The sequence below is a fragment of the Amblyomma maculatum genome, chromosome 4 (genome assembly GCF_055883805.1).
Source record: "Amblyomma maculatum isolate TAMU_Amacu chromosome 4, ASM5588380v1, whole genome shotgun sequence".
Taxonomy (NCBI): Eukaryota; Metazoa; Arthropoda; class Arachnida; order Ixodida; family Ixodidae; genus Amblyomma; species Amblyomma maculatum.
The window spans coordinates 57,922,500-57,948,333 of record NC_139347.1 but is presented as its reverse complement, the minus strand read 5'-3'; the positions used below and the strand labels follow the sequence as shown (position 1 = coordinate 57,948,333).

General features: G+C 48.5%; 1 protein-coding gene across 2 annotated transcripts; it reads left to right on the top strand.

The window, feature by feature from the left end:
• The first annotated feature begins 10,751 nt into the window (after window positions 1-10,751).
• LOC146191142 (receptor expression-enhancing protein 3-B-like) lies at window positions 10,752-14,783 on the top strand. Of its 2 annotated transcripts, none has more exons than XR_014706347.1 (2): window positions 10,752-10,888; window positions 14,655-14,764. XR_014706347.1 is itself a non-coding variant. In XM_084599886.1 (2 exons), the coding sequence occupies exons 1-2, from the start codon at window positions 11,825-11,827 to the stop codon at window positions 14,781-14,783; spliced, it is 363 nt and encodes a 120-aa protein (XP_084456012.1). The 2 variants fall into 2 exon arrangements, 1 of the variants encoding a protein (XP_084456012.1); XM_084599886.1 differs by lacking the exon at window positions 10,752-10,888 and adding an exon at window positions 11,825-12,058 and having other exon boundaries at window positions 14,655-14,783.
• Window positions 14,784-25,834: the final 11,051 nt, after the last annotated feature.

Here is a 25,834-nt window from a genome sequence, read left to right as displayed (position 1 = left end):
GGCTGAGGTGACAAAACCTAAGTCCTTGCTCTGCTTTCCGATGTCATTTTTTACTTTGCTCTAATTAATAATGACCTGGCAGTGACTGAGCTTTTCTGTCAAGCAAATGAAACGAAATATTGTACATCATGAGGCACAGTAGCTCAGTTCAAATTGTCCGTAACTGCAACGCATCAGAAGCAGATGTCCCGTCATTACAGAGCTTTCTGCATGTCTAATGCGTTCGGTTTCGGTTTCGTGTGGCAAAAAGCGTCGCAGTAGTTCGTTTTGAGGCTTTTGAAAATTATGTTTTCGTCGTCTGTAACTGGGCTACAGCTTTAAACTCTTAATTGGTACCAACAACAAAACTGCGTTAACTAGGGAGTTGCCATTTATGAGCTGTATGAATAGGACCATGAATAGGACTGAAAAACTTGCGAGATAAGGCAGGGGATGGGTATGATGGGGAGTGTTTTGCAGTGAATTGTGTCGATCTGGTTGTACGAGCGTTTCTGCATCTTTTTTTTCTACCAAACGTTCGCTGAAATATATGAGCCGACTGCGCCGTCTCCTTGCCACGTATTCCTACGCAACCATCATGTTCTGAATTTGTTTTCCCATGGTGTCTTCTTTATTACATAAACAGCATCCGCTGACAATGAATGCACAGTGCACAAATCTTGGAGCATCTCCAGTTGTCCCTAAAACGCCAAGGAAATGTGCTGGATCTTGAAGACATAGCGCAAAAAAGACGGAGACAACACAGGTGTAGACAGGACATTCTCCGTGTGCACATTCTCAGTCTTTTTTTTTTTTTTTTTTTTGCGCTATGTCTTCAAGAAACTGCTACCACCTAGTCCAAACCAAACATCTGTTGCATCAAATGTGCTGGAGATTGTATTTACTCTCCTCCAGCTCGGCAGACAATGCGATGTTGGGTATACCGAGCTCATTTCATGACTAGTTGCTGGCAGTATACAGTTCGGTACGGATGTATTTGAAACACGAATTTTGACGTTCATTACCGCACCCCTAGGGGAAACGGAACCTGGAACGAAAACAGTCGTCTCGCGGTGCTAAACTGCCAAGCAAATCCGCGCCAAGCAGCTTTTATGGGCTTGTATTGATGTGCTTAGGCTGTACGAAGTGTAGAATCTACAAATGGTTGTAAGCATAGGTCGGCACCATGGGGAGGGGCTCACTCGCAACCAGTGACACTTGCCTCCACTCACTCATCGCTGCTCACTCACTCATCCATTGCAACCATGTCCGCTCTCAATCACATCCACTCACATTCATTGCCGCTGACACCCATGCCCGCTCACAATCACATCCAGTCACACTCATGCCTGCTCACATTCGCACTTATGCTCTCATCTGCTCACTTAGACCCATGTCCACGTGCACTCACGTGCACACACACTCGTGACCACTCACATTCATATCCACCAGCCCAAATTCACATAGTAATGGTCACTCACTTTGGACCACTCATATCTATACTCCTATTTACATACACTCACGGACAAATTGCACATATCCACGACTCATTAAGAATAACATCGGCTCATGACCACACACGCTCATCTACTATTCTCTCAACTCATACACTTACGACCACTCGCATTCATGACCACTCCCACTAAAAACCCCTCATTACCACTCACATATACTCCTCACTCATGCATGTCCACTCACACTCCCCCTTGACACTGCAGTTCGAGCTTGCTTCCTTAAATGTCATTTGCATCTTTTTTTTTTTCTTGAAACAAAAAGAAAGGCTAGCAATGCGCCCACCACCGTAACCAACATTTGCGGAAAGAGTTTATTCAACCTACATGCGTATGAACTCCTGTCAATAGATAGCTCCACTGTGCTGATGGAATGCAACGGCAAGGCAAACTAAACTCTCTTTCATTTCCACTCACTCATGACCACTCGTGTTCATATGCACTCGCTCCCATTCACGTACTCACAGATGTCCGCTCAAACACTCTGCTTGTCGCCTGCTCTATGTGTATGAAGGTATAGTTGAAAAATGTGAAAATACACGCTTTCCATACGGGCCAAACACACAAGGATTGCGCAGGTAGGTTTCCGCACGTTAGACAAGCATTATGCAGGACATTACGCTGTTTGTCACTTAATGCCCTTATTTTGATACTGCAGTTAATTCAATCTAGTGGCGCCATCTAATTTTTAAAACAGCCATTTCTATAAAGAACAACACATTGTTAGGTCCCATTTCTGCGGCACTGGTCCGGAGTGAAAGTGCGCCGCCATTTTGCTGACGGTGAACACGCACAAGAATCGCTGGGTGCTAAAAGCCTAAAAGCCCGTTTCACATGCAGTGGCTTCACCCCCGAAAATGTGAACATCAGCCTGCGGCAGGACAGTGTCGGTCTAGCCGCAGATTGCTTGCGCAGCGTCGCCGTGCTCTCTCGGCTTGCGACTACTAACGCCGGTACGTTCTCTGACGTGTGGTCACGTGGGAAGAGTTGCCGCGACAGAAGCGCAAATATTTGTTCTAGTTAATCTGAACTTTGCACTGAATCTGAAAGCGCGCTGATTGTAATACCAACGCCATCCGTGTTGTACCATAACCTCCTTAATTGTACAACTATGGCGTGAAATCCCGGATTGCCTATGCAAATATCAAGCAACCCGCATGCTGTCCCTTCATGTTGCTGGAATCGTACTCACTGCGTACGCGCTGTATATGAAAGCGCTGATCGAAAATCACATTGCAACATCAGCATCAACATTTTCGTCTGGTTTAAGTGCGGTATCTCAAATGGCATGTTTGCCCATTTTATTCTGCAGCGTCTGAACATCAACTCTGTAAACTCATCGCAGCTTTGGTAACGCTAAAAAGAGGTAATGTAATGTAATTGGTTCACAGGAGGGGAAAGGCGCAGTATCTGTCACACGTGTCTGTGGACACCTGAACCGCGCCGTAAGGGAAGGAAGGAAGGTGGCAGTTAAAGTGGAAAGGGAGAAAGAGGAGCCGTAGTGGAGGGCTACGGAGTAATTTCGACTACCTGGGGGGGGGGGGTCATAGGAAGGAAAAGGCGCAGTATCTGTCACACTTGCAGCTGTGGACACCTGAACCGCGCCGTAAGGGAAGGGAGGAAGGTGGGAGTGAAAGTGGATAGAGAGAAAGAGGAGCCGCAGTGGAGGGCTGCGGAGTAATTTCGACCACCTGGGGATCTTTAGCGTGCGCTGACATCGCACAGCACACGGACGCCTCTTCGTTTCGCCTCCATCGAAACGCAGCCGCCGAGGTCGGGATCGAACCCGGGAACTCCGGACAGTAGTCGGGCGTCTTACCACTGCACCACCCCGGCGGAATCTTTAACGTGCGCTGACATCGCACAGCACACGGACGCCTCTTCGTTTCACCTCCATCGAAACGCAGCCGCCGAGGTCGGGTACGAACCCGGGTATTCCGGACAGTGGTCGGGCGTCTTACCACTGCACCACCCCGGCGTGGCCTAAGCAGAGGTGCTGAGATGGTTTAGCTATTTGGTTCTCTAGAAGACTGGTTTCTAGAGCTGCTCATTGTATAGCCCTTTGTTTACCAAGTAAAGGTTTTTTGGTTTTTCTTTTTAACAATACCGCACTCCTGGAGCGGACGAATGGCGAATTACGTTTGCCCGATCGGGTGGCCTAAACACCCGAGAACCTATGGTGCCAGAATTCCTTTATAATTTGTATGGGCTTATTTTTCGTTGTTTTTTCGTCACACCTTTTCTGATGTGTATCGCATTAAGATCCTAAATCAGAGGATCGGACAACACAAAAATAATTTCCGGTCAAAAAAACACCGAACGCAACCCCCTCGCCGAGCGATGCTGACTGTAAATGACCGCCTTCGAGGAAGGGAGCAGAGAAACGTACTGCCCTCAGGTTGTCTCACATCCAGCTCACAACGACGACTGTAAGCAGGTTACAGCTAGGGGGCCGCTAGCGCGCTTCCGCACGCTATAGCTATATAACAACGGAGGGGAAGCGAAGGCCACATCATAGCCCATGCTGCTGGTCGCCCATCTTGCAGCCCTGTGGTGACAATGCTCTGCCATCGGCATCTGCTCACTGGTCATATGGTTAAGATTAGCTTTGGGTTGATTCATCATTTTAGTAATTATTCGTTTATTAAACCCCCCGCTCCTCTCACCTTGCACGGGGACCTATAAGTTCCTTTTCCCGCCTGGCTATAGATTTGTCTCTGTTGCCACTTTTCTGGTCTAAAGAGTTTTGGTAGTGAGTATAGTGTACTAGAATTCTAGTTAACTATAGTAGTGAGTTATGCACTTCTCTGGAGGTCAAACAGGTAAAGCATGCTACCAGCAAACGCATAAAAAAGATGTCATCCATGGAACTTCATCCACCGCGGCACAAAAGCGCGCTTGAAATCGACCGTGTGACGTCACGTCGCCCGCGGCAACAACGTAGCAAAGAACCTAGGCGGCTTGGATGGAGATGTGGTGCCTGCTGGGGGTGGTAGTGGCTTATTAAAAAAAAAAGAGATTACGCAAAGGGGACCTTTTTTCAGTAGCTAAGAGTAGAAATCAGGGCTAGTTGGTTTATAGTACAATTGTGATACGTTATTCCAGCGCACGAAAAAACACACGGGCGAAACTAGAAGTCACCACGAACGCCGGTCTTCAGCTCGGGTCTATTCTACAAACAGGCGTTTATGTACGTGACGCCTGATACCAGTAGGGCACACTGTTGCTAACGTGCGTTTTCTCCTTACTTGCGCCGCCCACCAGATTTCACCTCCCAAATCTGGCTTTCCAACACAGAGGCCACAATTTCTGTTGGGAAGCCAGCCTTCTCCGATCACCTTAGCTGGACATGGACGATGTCACGCACTTGATGCGCGCACGGCTTGGCAACAGCAGAGCATACGGATTTTTTATAGCGCAGCTCTTTGGCCCCCGTTCCTGGATTTCGCGTCGTCGTCGCCGTTGTCCCTCGTAACCAGCTCCACATTCACTCCCACCTTAACTTCCGGCGCGATTCAGGTGTCAACAGAAACAAGTGTGACAGATACTGCGCCTTTCCATTCCTGTTGTGGCTGTAGGAAGAAGGAAAAGAAAATGCACGGGCCTGCTACTGGCTCCGTAGCTGAGCCACCTCTGCTGCCTCGTGCGGACAGGAGAGAAAACAGAGAAGAAAGAAAAGCAAGAGGGAGAGAAAGACGGGTACCGCAACAACAGCCGTCGTCCACCACCGAAGCGGTGGCAGGTGCAATGACGGCCTACAACAGATAAAAATTCGGTGGCAGGCTAGCCCCCAGTCCCAGCCCCGTAGGGCTAAGAACAGCCACCCTTCACCACCTCCCCCCTTCATTTTCCATTCATGTGAATCAATTATCAAGGGCACGCTTCAGAGATCACGTGACGTGACCACATATGGTATACACTGCAAAGATAATAAATAATTCATGGGTGGCTGCTCCTGGTCGTACGGGGCTGGGACTGGTAGGTCACTAATGCGAGCGCCCACACCGAACTGCAGGGTAACATGTGCAGTAACCGAGAATTCACATACTCACAGAGAAAAGCATCATATTTGATGTATTTTGCGTTTATACAGCTAGTTTGATAGTCCGGATCTCTAGCCGATAGTTCCTTGGCTTTCAACGAAGGCCTGGCCCGGATCTAGCCCGCCCTCATTTTCTTTTAAAACATACTGCTGGAAATTCGATGAGAACTTTGACTACAGCGTTTTCAAGTATATTTGCGAAGGTTTTTTCTTCTCGTTGCGAAATTTCCAGTTATATTAAACCAGTATTAAGTCGCAACCCCATCTACCTTTCTGTCCCTCTTCTGAATTATGTTGCATAGCGCAGACATATACTTGTTAAAAGGACGCCTGTTGCGACCTATATTGGCCACATCTTGCCCCACCCCTGCGACTGCTCAGAAGGCGTCAGGCTAGCTGTCTGCGCTCCGCTAATATAATGGCTCGTTGCTGTAGCCATGTGCGGAAAGCAACATGAGACATTAGAGACGTTTAGTTTAGCGATGGCGCTTACCGCGGCCGTCTACCGCTACCGCGCACCGTCAGCACAGCACGTGCTGATTGGCCCCCGCGTGAGGCGTCCACTGAAATTTGACAGGAACGTGGCGCCATCTGTCGCCATCGGGCTGGTCTGCGCATGCGTACTGACGTTCGCGCTGTAGCGGTAAACTAAAAATCTATATACCCTGCAAAGTACGGTGTGTCGGAGTTGACAGAACAGAAATTGGGCGGAAGACGTCGAACAGATTAGGTAACCGGCATGGTCGCCTACCGGTGAGACTACGCTAGTAAGTTACAAATAGAAGCAAGCTCTGCAAAAGACAGTAGTGAAACACACCGTAGGTTGTACAGCTTTATTTCAAACCGTGTACAAAGTGCGACATATCTGCTAATGGTTTATTATTCGCTGTTGGGAAACTGACATTTGTATGGTACCGACTAATGCCAATTTGCAGCCGGGTGCTGGGACAGATGTTGGTCGAATGGAAACATTGTATCTTCGTCAACGTGCTCTGTGGTGGCATCTGCGGACGGAAAATAGCAAATATTATTTCACTCAGGAGGAGATTTGAACATGCATGTTTGGTTACCTTAACTATATTCCTCCCCAAACGTTTATCCGTATCGAGAGGCTTGAACTGCAGAGTATATCATCTTTTTACAACTCTTAGCGAAAAGCAAATATGAAAAAACTCGCTCCGAAGAGACATTTGCCGCTTAACATATCAGAAAATATCTTCTCCTGACGTAAAGCTTAAAATCTGCGGCAAAAATGACTGCAGCTGCTTGAGCTGTATTGGTTGACATTGAATGAAATTCCATGTTGAATGGAGCAAGTGTGAACATTTCTAAACGTTGGAATTTAATGTTCATTAGATTGTAGAAAGCCAACAGCCGTACTGACAATGTGTTCACATGGACAGAAAAGAGCCCTGTTTCTCTAAAGTCTTGCCTAATCACTAAGGGCAGTTTTTAGCTCTTCGGCATACCTTCGACATCATTGTGGTCCACATGAGCTTGCAGCCATCGCTCAACTCCTTGAGGCTGCGTAACGACGCCGAGTTCCTCTTGCTGTTGCCAGATATAATACTGCAGTATCGGCGATGGCTTCCAATGGTTAGAGGCCTCCCATTCACCACCGGCTCTGCACAACTTGTTAGGTTCGCGGCACTCTCGCGGCAGCGAGTCTGGCGGTGGTGTGCATCCCGACTTCCAGGGTACGGGGCTGCTAGGAGGTAGGGAGCACGTGCTAGACGTCGAAGCAGTACGCGATGATGTTGCACCGTGGGAACTGCTGTAACAGTGGTACGCCAGCACGGACGTTTCCACCGAGGGTGAAGGGCACGTGGACGACTCTAGGTCTTCGCTGACCGAGTCGGGAGTTGATACACGAGGTTCACCTAGGACTGTTTCGCCGGCGGCCGTGAACACCCATTCAATGTAGCCGGGAGGTTCTTGGACCTCGGAACTTTCCTTATTTTCGAGTGTTTCCGTACCTTCAGATTCGACTGGGAAAGGAAAATGAATGGGAGGCACAAGTGAATAAGGTGTAAGTGAGAGAAACAATCTGCTGGTTATTATAGAAAAGACTCTTAAGCCGAGATCACACGACAGAAGGAAGATCACAGGGGCGCGCACTTATGAATGATACATGAAGTGAAATCTATCGTTATATATATCCCAGGCAACAAGAATTGCAAGCAATAGTGTTAGCAGAGCAGGCGTGAAAGGAGTTTCTTCTCAACCCCATGGATAAGACTTGCTGTATCGCTGATACACTTCGAACCCTCATTTGTTATGTAAAAGGCTGTCAAAGTTTCATGATCTCATTGTTGTCGGTCACTACCCAGAATCGTTACGCTCAGCGAAGTGGTCACATAATTCGCTAAAACCGAAAGGTTGCCTTTCTGAAGAGGCATGGTCAGCGCGTTTCATAAAGTGTATCACTAGCATCATCTGCGGGACTTCCTCGTATTACAAGCATGTTCGGTAGACTTGCGAAACATGCAAAATGTATATATAGAAAATAATGAGGGTAAGCCACAAGCAGAACACAGAAATTAGTGTGGGCAATAAAAAAAAAAGCAATAAAAATAATCGTGCGTTGACCTAAAGCACAACATGCTTCTAGCAATATAAAATAAAATATTCGCAATCAAGAAAACTTTGCAATGCAGAAAGGAAAAAAAAAGAAGAATGAAAAAAAAAAAGGCGGTCTACGTCAAAGCTATGTGGTAGGACACTGCAAGACTCGCAACAATTGCATTACTCGACTTGGCGATGTGAGTGTTCTGGGTGCAGGCAGACATGATATGTCGCTGCATGATTTCGTTCTATTTCTGCGTAGTTCAGAAAGTCTAATACAAATACAGCCATATTCAACTCTAATGTGTGCTGGTTTATAATGGCAATGCGTATTGATACGTGAATGCGCCTGTTCCTCGTTTAGTCTTTTACTGGTTGAGCACACGGGTGTGCAAAACAGCGCAATACCATTTTCAGTCAAGCACTCCTGTTAATTGTCACCTACAGCGCAAGAATTTATACGCAGTGAGCTTCGCATGAGGGTACGGAAATCTGAGCTCTACTCACCCCAACAGATGCGCAGAAAATCCTTCTTCAGACTGTAGTCCCGCTGTTGGAAAATTGTGTCCGCAAAGGCATCCATACCTATGGTGCTTCCAAGACCGATTTCTGACTACTAACGCGGACAGTGTCGCTGTGGCTCTTTTTAACAGGTGGCTGCCGACATCTCTTGTGACCAACACCTTCTCGAGAATGTTCCAGAAGGCAAAGCGCCGTAAGCCAGACTTTGATTTGTCAACTGATGGGATGAGTCATATTTGACCCAAGTAAACAAGACAAGAGACCGTTTGCTATTCGGAGAAAAATTCCTCCCCTTTTATATCCTCTTTTCTTTATCTCGTTTTGAGAAAACATAAATTGGTGTTCAAAAAGAGACCACATAGTCATGTATGGGTCAGCCTTCTCGCCCTGGTATGCACCTGGGAACATGGACATCTCCAGAAGGCATGGTATGTGGCGCTCGGGTATACTGATAAGGAGGAATACAATAGCTGAACATAAAGGGCGGCCCCAGAGTGGAGACACAAAATGTTAACTCAGGGAACAAGTTTTTTTTAGAAACATTTTCGGGAACTGCAAAGTCGCTGAAAAATAATAAAGAGAAGGAAGAAAAAAAAACAGGAATTGGGTACCTTGCGCTTTATTGTGGGCTTCTTTTCTACCCCCCCCCCCCCCTCCCTTTATTTTTAACGTGTCTTGTGTCCGCTTAACAAAGACAAACGCCTTTGGGTGCAAACTAACTCATAGCAGAAACTTTTCTCAACATTCTTTTTTATGTTAGCCCATGATTGCCTGTACCTATTTAGCTTTATGTCAGGTTGTACTTGTCGTGTTTAGTAATCAGTGCAGCAGCCAGAATATGACATAGTAAATATAAAGTAGGTCAAAAGGAAGAAGTAAATATAAATCGACACATTTTTTCTGCATGTGGTGGAAGGAGTATTATTATAAATGAAAGCCGCGAGGTTATCATCTTCCCATAGTGTTATAAATCACGAAACTGGGACGTCAGCATGATTCATACATAGGGCTACCCAATTTAGTCACCTATTACCATAAACGAAGGCCATTGAATGCAACGCTCTCACCGAAAAGGTCACAGTCGATTCAACAAAGAAGTTCAAGCTGTACTTTATCTCACAAGATACTGCAGCACTGTGAAAGGCAGAGGAGTTCTTGCAATTGTGCTCCTATGTGCCTCTCGCCCCAGCTCACTACAATAGAAAATTGCGCTCCTACTGTCACCCCCGCAAATTTGGGGGGCGAAAGGCGCGTAGGAGCACAATTGCCTATTGTAGTGCGCGTGACCTTGATTGGACCGGGGTGCTTGTGCCTTTCGCAGTGCTGCAAACATCTTGTGAGACGAAGTATCGGTGGCGCATTGTGCGTATTTAGGAGGCCACGACGCGTTTTTCCTCTGACACACGTGAACTCCTGGGTCAGTACGAGACCACCCAGATGGACTTTCCATTTCCGGTAAAGTTTTTTACATGCAGGTCAGATGCTGACAATGAAAGGTACAAGAATTCAGCGCACAAGTTTATTCCTTCGGGTTGGTGAACCTGACAAATGCGGGGATAGAGCCGTGCTCGTTAAGCACTCCTTTCTGTACGTTGAAGAAAGGAATAAAGAGAGTAATATAGCGTTAGTGAGATTGAGCATAGCGCGGACGTGCTGCCGTGCACGTATGCCTGTTTAGCAGGCGCCTACGCATGCCCAGTGGACACACATTGGTCCACCCCTTCCCCTGCGCGTGAACAGGAGCCGTCAGGCAAGCCAGTTTACTTCTACTCTGCTAAGTCTACACTGAGCTGCGATAAAATCATCTGCCTATATTGCAGGATACAACTTAAAGACAAAACAAAAAACAGCAGTTACCAACTGTGGTTCCTAGCACGCGGCGTATATATATTGCTCCGCTAAATAGAAAACAAAATCCCCTTTATCGAAATTCGACTATATCAAAGAAGCAAGAGGCATCGAAATTCTTAACTTGGTAATTTGGTCTGATGGTTATATATATTTTTATTTATACAACCACGCAGAAACGCTCTGAGAGCGAAGTGCTTTGTGTCGCGGAGGGATTGTGCGTGGTGTTTACTGCAGATTTGAGTTCCGGTAAAATGTTCTTCGGGAAGCCATGCTGCGCTGCTCGGACCCTGGACTCCAGCTAGCCACCGCCCGGCTGGCCTGGGGCGCCGCCGGCCGACGTCTGCCTACCTGCATCTGAGGCGGGGCCTCCGTCACCCATACCAAGCGACGGAGGGCCCGAGCTCCTTCATCCGCAGGCGTAAATCAAAAGTTATACTCTCTCTCCGAACTCATTCGATAGCGAATGTCATTGAACTTAATGACATCAATTTCTCTCTTGTAGCAGGCACATAATGATATTAGATGCCAATGTCATTCGATTCGAATCCCAACAATCGGCGAGCACAAGAAAAGTGCAGGGAATATTTTTTTCTAATTTTGTTTTTGCTATCGACCGGAACTTTGGCAAAAAAAAAAAAAAAAAAGCAGTTGTTTAGCTTGTGGTTAAACCTAGAGTTACGCGAGAGCAATCAGCATGGCTACGCTTAGATTCAGCTTGAAAGTAAAGACACATCATTTGCACATTGTAAGTTTACTCTATGGTTCCAGCTTTATTTATATCATAAGGGAATCACTTCACGTATGAGCATTCCTTGCCTCTCGTCGTTGATCATTCTCATTCGGGTGTAGAAGACTTCTAGTGGTATGACATCGTCTCTACGTCGAACTCTGGGGCACACCGCCGTCACAACTTTCGAACGAACTTTCTGTCCTAGCAACTCTGTGGTCGCTCGCCTCTACCAACCACCGAGTTATCTCTCTTCTTCTTATTCTTCTTCTCCTGTTCCTTTCTTCCTTTTTTCTTCTTTTTCTTCTCTTTTCCTTCATTCTTCTTCTTACTCTTATTCTCCTTTTCCTTCCTTCTTCTTCTCCTCCCATTCTTTTTTTCTTCTCCTTCTCCTTTCTTCTTCTTCTTCTCTTATTACAGACAGTCACGGCGAAATGGCAAGACTGTGGCCAATGTAGCTCTCGCTACAAAATATTTCCTGCGCTTTCCTTCACCTCGCCGACTGTTGGCTTCTTTCATTCGTGTTTCATAACGAGCCCTTCATTTCCCTTTCAGTTTATTGCTAATTTGCTAGTGTGCCAAGGGTATTGGTCATTCCTCCCCTAGAAGAGAAGAGAAAGAAGAAAGATGCGTATGTGTTCGTGTCGATGCATCGTGCTGGTGCTGGGCCTGATAGGCCCCATGTACTCGACCTTCAAGAGCATCGAGAGAGGAAGCAAGGAGCAGACGGTCGTCTGGCTCAAATACTGGACTGGTCTCGGCACCTACCTGGCCTTGGACACTGCGGTTGTGCTGACGCTCGGCGGGCCTCCCTCGGAGCTGATCGAATGCGTGAGGATGGCTATCCTGGTTTGGATACAGGTACGGTTCACGAATCAGGCGCAGAACAGTTCTTGAAGGGCTCTGGGGGCGCCCTTACTGCTCATTATTTATGTTTTTTATATTATTCGCACTTTCAAGCCTTCGCGTGACCCGGTCGCAGTTACTTCTTACCCACGTGACGATGTGACGTCACACCCCACGTGAGACACGGGCTGGCAGGAGCTGCCAACTTGGATCTCTCGTTTCACATGGGATGGTTATGTCAGAATCAGCCTGACGTTACCCCTATAGGCCACTAAGGCACTGCTGAGAAAGGAGTTAAAGGAAGAGCTTCAGAGTGCGCAACTGAAGACCGTACTAGACCTACTGACCCCACCTCTACCGAACCATCTACACAGAGACCTAATGTCCGCCGAGCGTCCCATGTGGAAATCACGGTGGTGGAAATACATCTCTGCGCACTTCCTGGATGCACGCCGCGCATCATTCATGTGGCGCTACGCTCGCGGCATTTTACCGATCCGCCGCCGAGCCTTTGTGCCGACATTGTCTGCATCCATCGATGTATGTCCTTTCTGTGGAGCGCGAGAGACTGCGGAACACATTTTTCTCGAGTGATCCCCCTGCCTTACTCCTGGATAGCCTGAAAGAACTGTTTGAGCTGCCAGGAATACCATATGCCATCGTCAGGTATCTCAACCCGCGCGCTGCCCAGCGAAGCACGAAAGCAGTTCGTCTTGACTCTCGTTGAAATAAGTTATCAAATCTGGATAGCTAGATGCCGAGCAGTCTACAACACGAAAACACCCTGTCTCCTCAAGGTGAAGAAGAAAATTAGGAAGGAGCTGTGGTTCCACTTTGAACGGGAAAGACGCCAGCTCGGGAAGAAAAAGTTCTATGAAGAATGGGGCCACCCCATGAAAATTTTCAAAGAAGAAAATGGAAGAATCGAAGTCAGATATTGCTCGCGTCAGGCTTTGACCCGCCGGGGTGGCACTGACGTGCACTGGCACTGCGACTCCGCCCCGGTGGGAATAAGCCAGATTGCAAGAGCCCCTTGGCTGGGAAACGCCCGCTAGCCCCCCCCCCCCCCCCCCCCCCCCCCCACCACCCACCCCTGTGGTGCGGGAGGCCTTGCCTGGGGTTGCCGTAGGATGATGATGGTCGCTGGTTGAGGTCCGTACCCTCACAGGAGGATTGCACCTGGTGCGTCCTCCCTTCCATCTGACAAGGCAAGGCACGGTCATGTGGGTCGGTTAAAGCGGGGCTTTATATGTGGGCTGAGGAAGAAGAAAAAGAGAAAAAGAAGAACGCTCGGTCACCCGCAGCTAATGCTTTCGCTCAATATTTGGTTCAGCGGCGTTGAACCCTTGTAATTTTTTTCTGTCAATTTTAACGTGATATCGTTAAGGGTCCCGTGTCGCAGAAAAGCCGCTGTCGGCGTTGTGGTGGTAACGTGAAAATCAGCAGCAACTAAACAAACAATAAAAGTTTTGCGCAAATCCACGGAGTCGAACATTGTGAGACGAGCACGCAACCACTCCGCCAAAGAACAGCGTTGCTTCTCCCCGAATAAAGCTAAACCTAATGTATGCATTGCCTTATGACTGTCAGCTAATGTTTAGGTGCGTCATTAGAAACAAACTAATTACGGAGGTAAAAGTTAAGGGAGCACCAAATGACATTTCCGCTTTGCTTACCTGCGATGCGGCGCTTACTGGAAAATTATTTCGATCGTACGGCGCAGCAGCAACAGATGGCGCAAGCCACCGTTCGATTCAAGGCCTTATACATCCACCAGTCGTCTTCAAATCAAGCGAACGGGGCTCGATAACGCCATCACGTAAAGGCGGAGCTTATGCGCCATGACGTTTGCTGGCAGTCTTGTCGTAGCGTTCGTACGAAAACGCGCCGATGGATTCACGGAATGGAGTGTTACGACCACAAGAAGAAACGAAGGGAAAGTAGATGTAAAAAGAAGGATGGAAAAGTGTCTCGCGGACCGCAGCTACTGCGTTAGCCGAAGCGACAACGAGGGCAGCGTCAGCGGCAAATAAACTTCAGGCTCCCTCCTCGTCTGGCCCACTAAGCGCCTTTTTTCTTATAAAGTCACCTTCTCTGTTTGCCGCCCAGTTCAAGATGGGGCGCACAAAACACAACTTTGATATTTGAGTCACTTCCCCGCCGGCCGGCATCACCGCTTGTGAGTGATGTGAAAAAAAGAGTCGAAAGCCGTAACATGCAGTGTAACATGCCAGATGGCACTGTGCTGCACGGGAGCAGCAATTGTCATTAAGGCTTTACCTTTTCGGATGACGGCTTTTAGTTGACAGAATAGACGTCAAAAATATGGCTGTATTTATGTAAATGGTAAGCAAGCAATATTTTACTGCCTTACTCTCTGTCCTGAAATGTGAGAATTCTTCACGGTTGTTATCCGCTGTGTTGTGACGTAACGGGCCTAACATGGCGTATCAGCCTTCTCTTTCAGCCACAGTATTTTATGCTCTGCGAAATGGCTACACTTCCTCCTAAACATGGGAACTAAATTTCGGCCAGGTGATGACTTGGCTGGCGCCTTCTTTCGGCGTTGAAGAAAGACTTTATGAGTGCTTCATTTTTTTCTTTTTCGCAGCTTCAAGCACCACAAGCATTTTACGACAGATTTGTAGGCCCAAAGCTGCTGAGCTGGGAGCCGGAAATTGACAAGATCATCGACGAATTCTTTGCTTCCAGACGACTACGTGGTTCTAAGACCAAATAATAAATGGAGCTAGTTTGAGCTGAGGTTCTGCTGCTCCAGTGGCCAACCTTGTGTGTGTGTGTGTGCGTGTGTGTGTGCGTGCGTGCGTGCGTCCGGTGTCATGGTTTCATTGAAATGGATACTCCGTACAACTCATACCTGAAGCCACAGAGCGTATAATAAAATACTGGAATATTGTACAGACTTTTGGAGGAGTATGCGCACAGCAGGGATTGTCTCTGGGCCTTGCAGTGCGGATTATTTTGCTTCGACAACTTGCTAAGTTTTCGGAAATGAAAACTCTTGTGTACACTCGGAGGCTTGCAACTTCAGGTGGAGTAGAAAAGCCCTACCACACTGCTTTCAGCGACACCCGCCGGCTATGCTCGAAGTGGAGGAGGACGTGGCGCTATAAATATAGCGCAATGTAATGCACATTCTTTTACCTCCCAGCTTGGTGCAAAGGAAAGGCCAGCCCGCGCAATGCCGTCAAGACCCAGCCAAGACCAGAGTCAACCGGAGGTGCTGCAAGTGAGCGGCACAAACTACACGTGCAATCCTAAAGCATCACAGGACACCCAGGAAACTATAAAAGAGGCCAGCGTCAGCCGCCAACCTCACTTGGCAGTGGCGATGATGCTTCGTCGAAACCGGCTAAGCGCTGCTGTATTCCTACTACCCGGGTTCGATCCCGACCGCCGGCAGCTGCATTTCAATGGAGGCGAAACAAAGTGGCGTCTGTGGGCTGTGCGATGCCAGTGCACGCTAAAAAACCCCGTTAGTGGAAATTACTCTGGGGTGGTTGTTGTTGTTGTGGCTGTAGGAAACAAAAAACGAAAATGCACGGGCCTGCTACTGGCTCCCTAACCGAGCCACCTCCGCTGCCTCGTGCGGACAGAAGAGAAAAAATAGACAAGAAGGAAAGAAAGAAGAGGAAGAGAAAGACGCGCGCCGCAGCATATTTGGGTTTGCTCGGTACGGTGGCTCCGCAAGGGACAAAGCAACAGAAGAGATGAAGAAAACGGGCTGTTCTGACTAGCATCTACCGCCCCCAGGAGCCGAGCAGCCTAGCGATTAGCGGCGCATGCTTTTTCAATGGGCGTCACGTTGGACGCGGCACTAGCTTGAGGGATGCCTATAATACTACTACTACTACTACTACTACTACTACTACTACTACTACTAAATAATAATAATACACTAATATGTTATTGCTAATTATTATTATTATTATTATTATTATTATTATTATTATTATTATTATTATTATTGTCATTAGCAGTAGTAGTAGTATAGAGGAAGACTCGTTTCACGAAGTTGGCACTGAATTGTCTAGTTAACGGCCGAATTAACTGGCTAAATATTATCTTCACAGTTTTAATTAATACTAATAACAATGATTGGTTCACAGGAAGGGAAAGGCGCAGTATCTGTCACACGTGTGTCTGTGGACACCAAGGGATGAAGGTGTCCACAGACACAAGTGTGACAGATACTGCGCCTTTCCCTTCCTGTGAACCAATTCGTATTATTATCAATAATAATTAAAACTGGGATGATAATATTTAGTCAGTTAATTTGGCCGTTACCTACAGACAATTCAGTGCCAACTTAGTGAAACGAGTCTTCCTCTATACTACCTCTACTACTACTACTACTACTACTACTACTACTACTACTACTACTACTACTACTAATAATAATAGTAATAATAATAATAATAATAATAATAATAATAATAGTATTAATAGTAGTAGTAGTAGTAGTAGTATTAGTAACAGTAGTAGTAGTAGTATAGGCTTTCTCAAGCTAGTGCCGCGTCCAACATGACGCCCATTGAAAAAGCATGCGCCGCTAATCGCTAGGCTGCTCGGCTCCTGGGGGCGGTAGATGCTAGTCGGAACAGCCCGCTTTCTTCGTCTCTTCTGTCGTTTTGTCCCTTGCAGAGCCACCGTACCGAGCAAACCCAAATACGCCGCGCCGCAACAACAGCCATCGTCCACCACCACCGAAGCGGTGGCGGGTGCAATGACGTCATACCCCCTAAAGGACGGACCTACCAAAGTCCCATAGAAATTCGAATTCAGGGAAGACAAGTACCACAGGTTCATACCATCCGCATTCTGGGACTATACCTGCAACAGGATGGAAAGAACATCGACACAATTAAGCGGCTCAAAAAGGCCGTTGCAAACACCACACAAATCATAAAAAGGGTGACAGGACGCGCACATGGGCTTCGAGAGGCGGACACACTTCGAGTAGTGCACGCCTATACCCTCAGCAGAATTCTTTATGCTACACCATACCTCAAACTATCATGCAGTGAGGTCCACCAAATAGACTCATTAATTCGGCAAGCAACAAAGGCAGCACTTAAATTACCGAAAAGCACTAGTAACGAGAGACTACTCGAACTTGGAGTCCATAATACCATACATGAACTTCGAGAGGCCCATTTACAAGCACAATACCTCAGATTAGCTGCTACAACTACCGGGCGACATATACTCACTAAGCTATAGCATCACTATTCCAGCAAACAATTCATCCCTATTAACACTCCCTAGCCAAATTTACACTTCAATCTATGTCAAACCATTACCGCGGAACATGCACCCCCACTATGACCAAGGTCGCAGGAAGGCGCGCGCGGCAGCGCTCCACAAATGGTACGGGAATGAGCCCGATGCCGTTTGGGTAGATGCCGCCTGCGATGAGAGCGGAGCCACTGCAGTTGTCCACAACCCCCCCATTTCCCCCTTAACTATTGAGCTTCCTTCAGGCACGACCCCTGAAGAAGCCGAGGAGACCGCTATAGCTATTGCTCTGGCATACACCGATGCCAGTTACATACTCAGTGATTCAAAAACTGCCATTCTAAATTATGCCAGGGGCCGGGTTCATCCTCCGGCGCACCGCTTGCTGCACATGCCCACCTCCCACCTCCCCCGACGGATTGAGCTCATCTGGGTGCCTGCGCACTCGGGAAATCCCGGCAACGAGGCTGCCGACTCCTTAGCCCGAGGGTCTAGAAACCGGGCACAGGCGGACCTCATGGGGGATTTCTCGAAGGATCGTATGCACTCGTTTGCTGAGTTCACCGCAAACTCCCGCGCTGAGCGCCTCATCTATCCGTCACCCCACCCATCCCTCACTATCAGAGAACAGTCAATCTGGCGTCGTCTACAGACACGAACTCTACCGACACCAGCTCTACTTTCGAAATTTCAGCCGGTATCCCCCCTATGCACTTTGTGCTCCCACCCCAAGGCCACTCTTACCCACATTCTTTTATCCTGCCCGGCGTCTCCTCCCCCCGCCGGGCCGGTGCCTCTCCGAACCTGGGAGGACTGGGAGACCTCACTGCGATCAGCGGACCCGGCCAGGCAGAAGATCGTCGTCAGCCGGGCCGCATACGTCATGGATAAACATAATATGAACGTTTAGATCGTGAGTGGGGTCGTGCGGAGACCCAGGAGGCCTGCGTGCCTCGAATTCTTCTGCAAATAAAGTTTTTCCTCCTCCTCCTACAGCAGATAAAAAATCAATGGCATGGCTAGCCCCCACCGCAAGCGGCGTTGACCTACCGTCCCAACCCCGTAGGGCCAGGAACTGCCACCCTTCACTACATCCTCCGCTCCCCTTACTCTGGGGCTCTCCACTACGGCATCCCTTTATGTCTTTCCGCTTTCACTCCCACCTTTCGGAGAGTTGTGGAGAGCCGAAGCGGGCGGACGCGCTTCACATGGGCTCCGCGAATTTTGGCTTTTTCGGCAGCCTGTCGATCTTGCTTTCCTGGCTTTTGTGCTCAATCGACGGCAGAAGAGAAGAGGACCACGAGGATACCATTTTTTCGGCAAGTGGGACTTTATTTTGCCATTTTTTGACTTTGTTTGTTCGATGCAGCACGTAGCTGAATTGAGCTTAACGGCGCTAAGCCTAAAACGGCCGACCGGGCCCACGGCGTCCCTACCGGGGGATCGTTTGCCGCTCGTGGTCGTGCGAAAGCTGGATATTGTGGAAGGAACCACGATTACACCGGAGGAACTTTCGGAACCAGGACAATGGTTCACGAGCGAAGGAGGAAGGTACGTGCCGCTAGAGAAGAGCGGGCAGAAAACTGCGAAACAGCGAGCCCAGGAAAAGCAAGCACGCAGGAAAATGGCGGCCAAGTCGATCGAGCGTCAGCAGACGCGCATTCCAGATGGCGCCGAGAAAATTTGTTCTCCGACCTCGTGGAGGCCTACTTAGGCTTACCAAATATGGAACAGCACATCTCACTGACATCATCAAAATGTCGGCGGGGATCAATCCACGCGAAGAGAAGGAAGATATAATAATTCCAAATATGAAGCAGCACTCCGTTCTGGTCATCACTACAAGTGCGGAGAGGAAGCTGAAGTACGTGAGCGTGAAACACCTCATGTTCGACGGTGAAAAAGTGGACACTTCTGCCTACGTGGCCACCCCCGAGCACTGCGGCAAGGGAGTCATCCACGGGGTTCCGCTCGGATATTCTGTTGAAGAAATTCTATACCGCCTAGATCGCAAGGACAACCCCGAGATTCGAGGCGTCCGCAGACTGGGCAAAGATTCCAAGTCGATCTTCATTCTCTTCAAGGAGAAAGAAGTGCCAAGATGGATTTATCTGAACGGGACGCCGCACAGGTGCCAGCTGTACCGCAAAAAATACGAAGTATGCGTCGCCTGTGGCCGACTCGGTCATCGCGAGGACGTGTGCCCGGATCCGACGAACGTCAAGTGCCGTGGCTGCGGCCTCGAGAACCCGTCAAGAGAACACAAATGTGAACCAACATGCCAGCTCTGCGGCAAAGGCCATGCACTAGGAGACCCCAAGTGTCGAGAACTTTTCCGCACTCCCTACGAAGTGAAGAAGCGACATTGGGAGAAGATGGACCATGCAGCGACGACTGGTGGGGGACATCAGAGTCGGAAAAGCGAACCGAAAGTAAAAGAAGACTTCGAATTCCGCGAGGACTCTTTCCCGATTCTGGAAACGAAACAAGGCAGACCACCGCCGCCGCCCAGAGACCGCTCCGATTCTTGTGCCAGGAGCCAGTCCAGGGGACGCTCAAGCTCAAGGGATACTGCCAACGCATGGAGACGAGGTAGGAGCATGGAACGTAAGGGTGTGAGTTTTGCGGGCAAGGTCTCCCAGGAAAATAATCACAGGGGTAAACGAGACGAGGAAATTGAGAAATTAAAGCAAATGATCGAAAACTTGACGGGGATAGTCGAATCGCAGCGGTCCGAGATCCAAAACTTAAAGAAATCACAGAGGCAGGCAACACCTCCTCCGCAACAACCCATTAGACAAACGACCTCCCAAGCGGTACGTCAACAGCCGCAGGGACAGGATAAAATGGTCACAGAGCCGTCCCTCCCACCACCGGTGAAACGCAAAATTCAAGACACCGACCCTATTCAGGCTATGGAGAAAAGGATGGAAAATTTGGAAAGGTTAGATGCCAAGATGAGTGAATTTATGAATCATATCAACATCCAAATTCAAGCTGTCCTCGGGGCAGTTCAGAAACAGGCCGAGGAATGCCAAAGGTTAAAGAATGAGATGGCCGCCATAAACGGGTGGCAACAAAATATAGAACAGGTCGTCTCGCAACTGCAAAATGGCCAGGCGCGCAAATGAAAATCAAATCTGGCAGTGGAACTGTCGCGGCTTCCGGCGCAAGCGGCCGATTCTGCAACAGTACCTTTTGCTATTAGATGAGACTCCATTGGCAATTGCTCTCCAGGAAACCGGGGGGCCCGCAAAATTGTCGGGATATCAGTCATTTCATAGTGGCAGGGGAGAGAAATCCTCGGTCACAACACTCGTGAAAAGAAACATTGCGGCCATTGAACACGATCTAGAGTCGAGAGAGATCGAGAACGTGTTTGTAGAAGTTTTAACTGGAAAACAGAAAGACCCTAGTCTATTCATTCTAAATTTATACAGCTCACCCAGGCAAAGGAAGGTGAGGTTCAGAGCTCTGCTTCGCAAGGCCCTCAAAATTTCAAACAACCAGCCACTGTTGATAGTGGGGGACTTTAATGCACATCACCAGGAATGGGGGTACCCGCACCAGTGCCCAAAAGGTAGACAGCTGTGGGAGGATACGCATGACCTATGGCTCACTTTGCACACGGACCCCGAGAGCCCAACGAGGGTGGGCAATAGCGTCAGTAAGGATACATCCCCAGACCTAACATTCTCGAAAAACGTAAAAGGTCTAGAATGGCATAATTCGGATCAAAATTTTGGCAGCGACCACTACATAATTGTCTCCACACTGAGGAAAGGCGTTAAAACACGCCGGGCTCGCGCACCGGCCGTCGTTGAGTGGGATGAATTTAGAGATATGAGGAGGGCTCAGGAACTAGAACCCATCAGGAGCATCGAGGAATGGGCGACGGCGCTCAAATCGGACGTTAGAGAGGCAACAAAATTGCTCGAAGGTGATAACGCCCCGGAGATTGCGGACAGCCGTCTTCTGCATATGTGGGAAGCTAAGCAGAGCATGGAGCGTCGTCTCAAAAAGCAGAAATGGAACCGCAACCTCTGAAGAAGGATTGCGCGACATAATAAGGAAATCGAAGACTATACTTTCAAATTATGCGAACAAAATTGGGACAACAAGTGTGACGAAATGGAGGGGAGCATGAACCTCTCCAAGACTTGGAGCTTCCTCCGGCACTTGTTGGACCCAGACAACTCGAAGACGCAATCTGGTATAAGATTGGCAAAAGTGAGGCACGCTTTCGAAGGGAACGATGACGATTTCATGAACAAATTAATTGAGACGTATGTGGGGGAAACTTCACGAACCCCACTTCCTGACTATGGTGGAGCGCCTAACGAGGCGCTGGACGCCCCCATCACAGAAGCGGAAGTGAGGGCGGAGATTGTAAGACTTAAAACGAAGTCGGCTCCAGGCCCTGACGGAGTAACGAACAAAATGCTCAGGAACCTAGATGATGACTCCATTAGGTATCTAACGGAGTATATGCAGGAATGTTGGGAAAAAGGCGAGCTCCCACAACAGTGGAAGACGGCAAGCATTATTTTAATACCGAAACCAGGGAAGCCTCCTCAACTAGCAAATTTACGACCAATTTCCTTAACCTCATGCGTGGGGAAATTGATGGAGCACGTTGTCCAGACCAGACTGATGAATTTCATGGAGCAGGATGATCTGTGGCCACATGAGATGGTCGGGTTCCGTCCTCACTTGTGTACGCAGGACGTCATGCTCCAAATCAAACATGACATAATAGACTCAAAGTCTAAAGATGCGAAAGCAATTTTGGGGCTCGATCTCACGAAGGCTTTCGACAACGTAAAACATGAGGCGGTCCTGGAAGGGCTGAACAAGATTAATGTAGGTACCAGGACATATCGGTACATCAGGGACTTTCTGACGGGTAGAACGGCCTGCATGAAGTTCCAGACGCTGGAATCCCCCGCAATAGAGCTAGGGAGTAAGGGTACGCCCCAGGGATCAGTGCTGTCCCCCCTACTCTTCAACGTGGCTATGAGGGAACTCCCCGAGCAATTGGCAAAGCTCGAAGGAATAAAATTTAGTATATATGCGGATGATATCACCCTTTGGGTCAACCGGGGAAGTGATTCGTACGTCGAAAACCTGCTCCAAGCCGCCACCGACATTATAGTCGATTACGCGACAGAGAGAGGCCTAGCGTGCTCGCCGCAGAAATCAGAATTGTTTATATACAATCCGAAGCACTTAAGGTGCAAGGCACCGTCGGAGATCAAAATTAAAGTGGCTGGTAACGAGGTACCAATAGTCGAGCAAATCAGAATCTTGGGCTTGATTCTCCAGTCACACGGACATAATGGCGAGACCATCAAGAGGCTGGAGAATCACGCGATGCAGACCCTGAGCCTAATTAGGCGGGTGGCCAACAGAGGCCGAGGGTTAAAGGAAAAAAATTTGATGAAACTGATACAGGCCTACATCTTCAGCCGAGTGAGCTACGCAACGCCGTATCTAGATTTGAAAGCGGTGGAAAAAGAAAAAATTGAGTCTCTAATGAGAAAATGCGTAAAAAGAGCGCTGGGACTGCCCATATGCACATCCACAGAGAGACTGATGGCTCTAGGGGTACACAACACATGGGCAGAACTTGTGGAAGCGGTGCGAACCTCTCAAATTGAGAGACTTAGCACCACGAAGACGGGAAGAGTCATTTTGACGAAAGTTGGAATAAATCCGGATAGGGGTCCAACGGTCAAGGTGGAGGTAGCTGGAGAAGTCAGACAAAATTTGGTGATTCCCCCGCTGCCAAAAAACATGCACCCGGAATATAACAAAGACAGGAGGAAGAAACGAGCCGAAGCATTAGAAATTAGATTCGGCGAAATTTCGGAACATGAAGTGGCCTATGTAGACGCGGCGGGAGGTGGTGGCAGTTTCACGGTAGCAACGGTCGTCAGCGGCCGGGGCAATCCCGTGACAGCTGCCACTTTGCGCGGGCGGAGCATAGAAATAGCCGAGGAAACTGCGATCGCGTTAGCTTGCGTCGGAACGGAAGCGAAGTTTGTCATAAGTGACAGCAAAACTGCCATACAAAATTTTAGCAAGGGCAGGATCTCGCCCTTAGCAGCCAGAATCCTAGGCCAGAAAAAGTTGGATAGGAAAATTCAAATAATTTGGACTCCTGCGCACGAAGCCGTCCCCGGCAACGAGGCGGCCCACAAGCTGGCTCGAGATCTCTACCGCCGAGCCGCTACAGGGCCACTTGATGACCGAGGAAGCGGAGAGCGCTTGCTAAAATATGGGGAGATCACGCAGCACTACAGATTGGATCGTAGACTGGTACCCCCACCAGACCCGAAATTAAACAGCAGACAAGCAGTGGCGTGGAGGCGACTGCAAACTTATACATATCCGCACCCGGTTATGGCGAACCACATGTTCCCTGAGGCTAGGAGTGACAAGTGCAATCTTTGTGGGGCGAGAGGGACCCTCGACCACATAATATGGGAATGCCCGTATTCTCCCAGGAGGACGAACAATATAGGCTGTAGAGACACCTGGGAGACCCTGCTGTGCAGCTCGGACCCTGAGCTCCAGCTCCTACTCGTCCAACTGGCTGAAGAGGCTGCTGGGACCCAAGACCTCCCGGCTTGCCTCTGAGGCGGCGGCACCCGCCCCTTGACCTGCGTGTCGGGGGGTGGGTAGATCACCTTATCTGCTGGACATTAAAGTTCAGTCCATCCATCCATCCCACCTTCCTCTCTTCCCTTACGGAGCGGTTCAGGCGTCCACAGAACAAGTGTGACATATACTGCGCCTTTCCTTTCCTCTGAACCAATTATTATTATAAGCTGTGTTTGTTCATCTGCACTAAAATGTAAACAAATAAAAATAAACAATGTACAGAGAGTATAATCATTAGAACATTTTACATCAAAGCAAAACGAAACATAACGAGCTGTAAATTGCGTAGAAAAGGGCAAGAGGGGTAAGCTTTGCTGCACATATAATTCGAATTTGATGAACTGAGCAAATCGGCGACATTTTTAGAGACGAAAGCCTTTCTTGTCCCATGAAACGAAATCCCGTGAGCGAGAGTTGTGCGCGAGATTTTTGCGCGAGATCTGTCATTCCGCGAGATTCCATGAGATTCCACTAGATAGTTCTTGTCTAGCGTTTGTCATCTGCAATGCCACTCTTGAACGCGCGCCAAAGAAAGTCACGCGACAGGAGCGATGGTGTATGTATAAACTCGCACTTGCCGGAGGAAGTGTGGCAGATACTGCGCCTTTGCTTTCCTGTAAACCAATTATAATTATATGCGGCCGTCTCCTCAACGGTAGGGTCCTGCAACTTCTTTCTCCTCACTGGTTGCCTCTCAGCGGGTTAAACGGCGATTGTTATCGAGAGGTGTCTTTGAACGCAACCTAAAGTAACATACATTCACTGAAGGCAGAAAATGATTACGGTGAGGTAATTGAATAGTGTATACCGTTGTCATACCCGCCACCACTTCGGTGGTGGACGACGGCTGTTGTTGCGGCGCGCGTCTTTTGCTCCCTCTTCCTTTTCTTCTCTATTTTCTCTTCTGTCTGCACGAGGCAGCGGAGGTGGCTCAGCTACAGAGCCAGTAGCAGGCCCGTGCATTTTCTTTTCCTTCTTCCTAGAGCCACAACAACAACAGACAGCGGAGGTGGCTCAGCTACAGAGCTGTATGTAGCCAATATTAGGCCCGCGCATTTTCTTTTCCTTCTTCCTTCAGTCGCAACAACTACGACTAAAGGTGCGCCCAATAGGAACTGTTTTATTATTACTACTCATATCATGGTTTATGTTTAAAGTATCTATTTTTCTTACTCGTTTCCTTCAAATAGCCTTTCTTTCTTGAGCTCTTCTCCAAGGAGAATGGCTTACAGGCGTTTTATGCACATATGCCGAAATGTCTGCTCTTCGTTAAATATTTTCCTTCCTCTTTGTCGCTCCCTCCGTGCATATGAGCTCTGTAACTGGAAGTGAAGATGAAGAAGAACTTGCCGATGGTACAAGGGCGAAACGAAGGAAGATGCACTTTAGTACATGCGCTCGCATTGTGCTGCTAGTCGGCCTCCTGTGGCCGATATGGTCCTCCTTCAAGACAATCAAGGCCAGGAATGCGGCCCAGACGCTGCATTGGCTGAAGTACTGGCTCTGCTTGGGGACCTACCTTTTCGTGGACAACGTGGTCGCACTCGCTTTGGGCCGCCGTTCTGGCATACTGATCGACGGCCTCAGGTTGGCCTTCCTCTTCTGTGTACAGGTACGGGATCGCGACATTTAAAACCGGCGTTCTCGAGTCAGGAATCCATGAGCAGCTTTTCATAGCACTTCACACCCTGTTCGATAGCAGGAGTCTATCGCTGATCACCCTTACCGCAAATAGTCACTGTTCTCCATCTCAGACATCGCATAATTAAAGTTCATTTTCATATGCACGCAAGAAAACGAAAAATAAAGGAGAGGTAGAGAAAGAGGGACAGAAAAAACGTCTCTTTATTGACCCCGGTCAGGCTT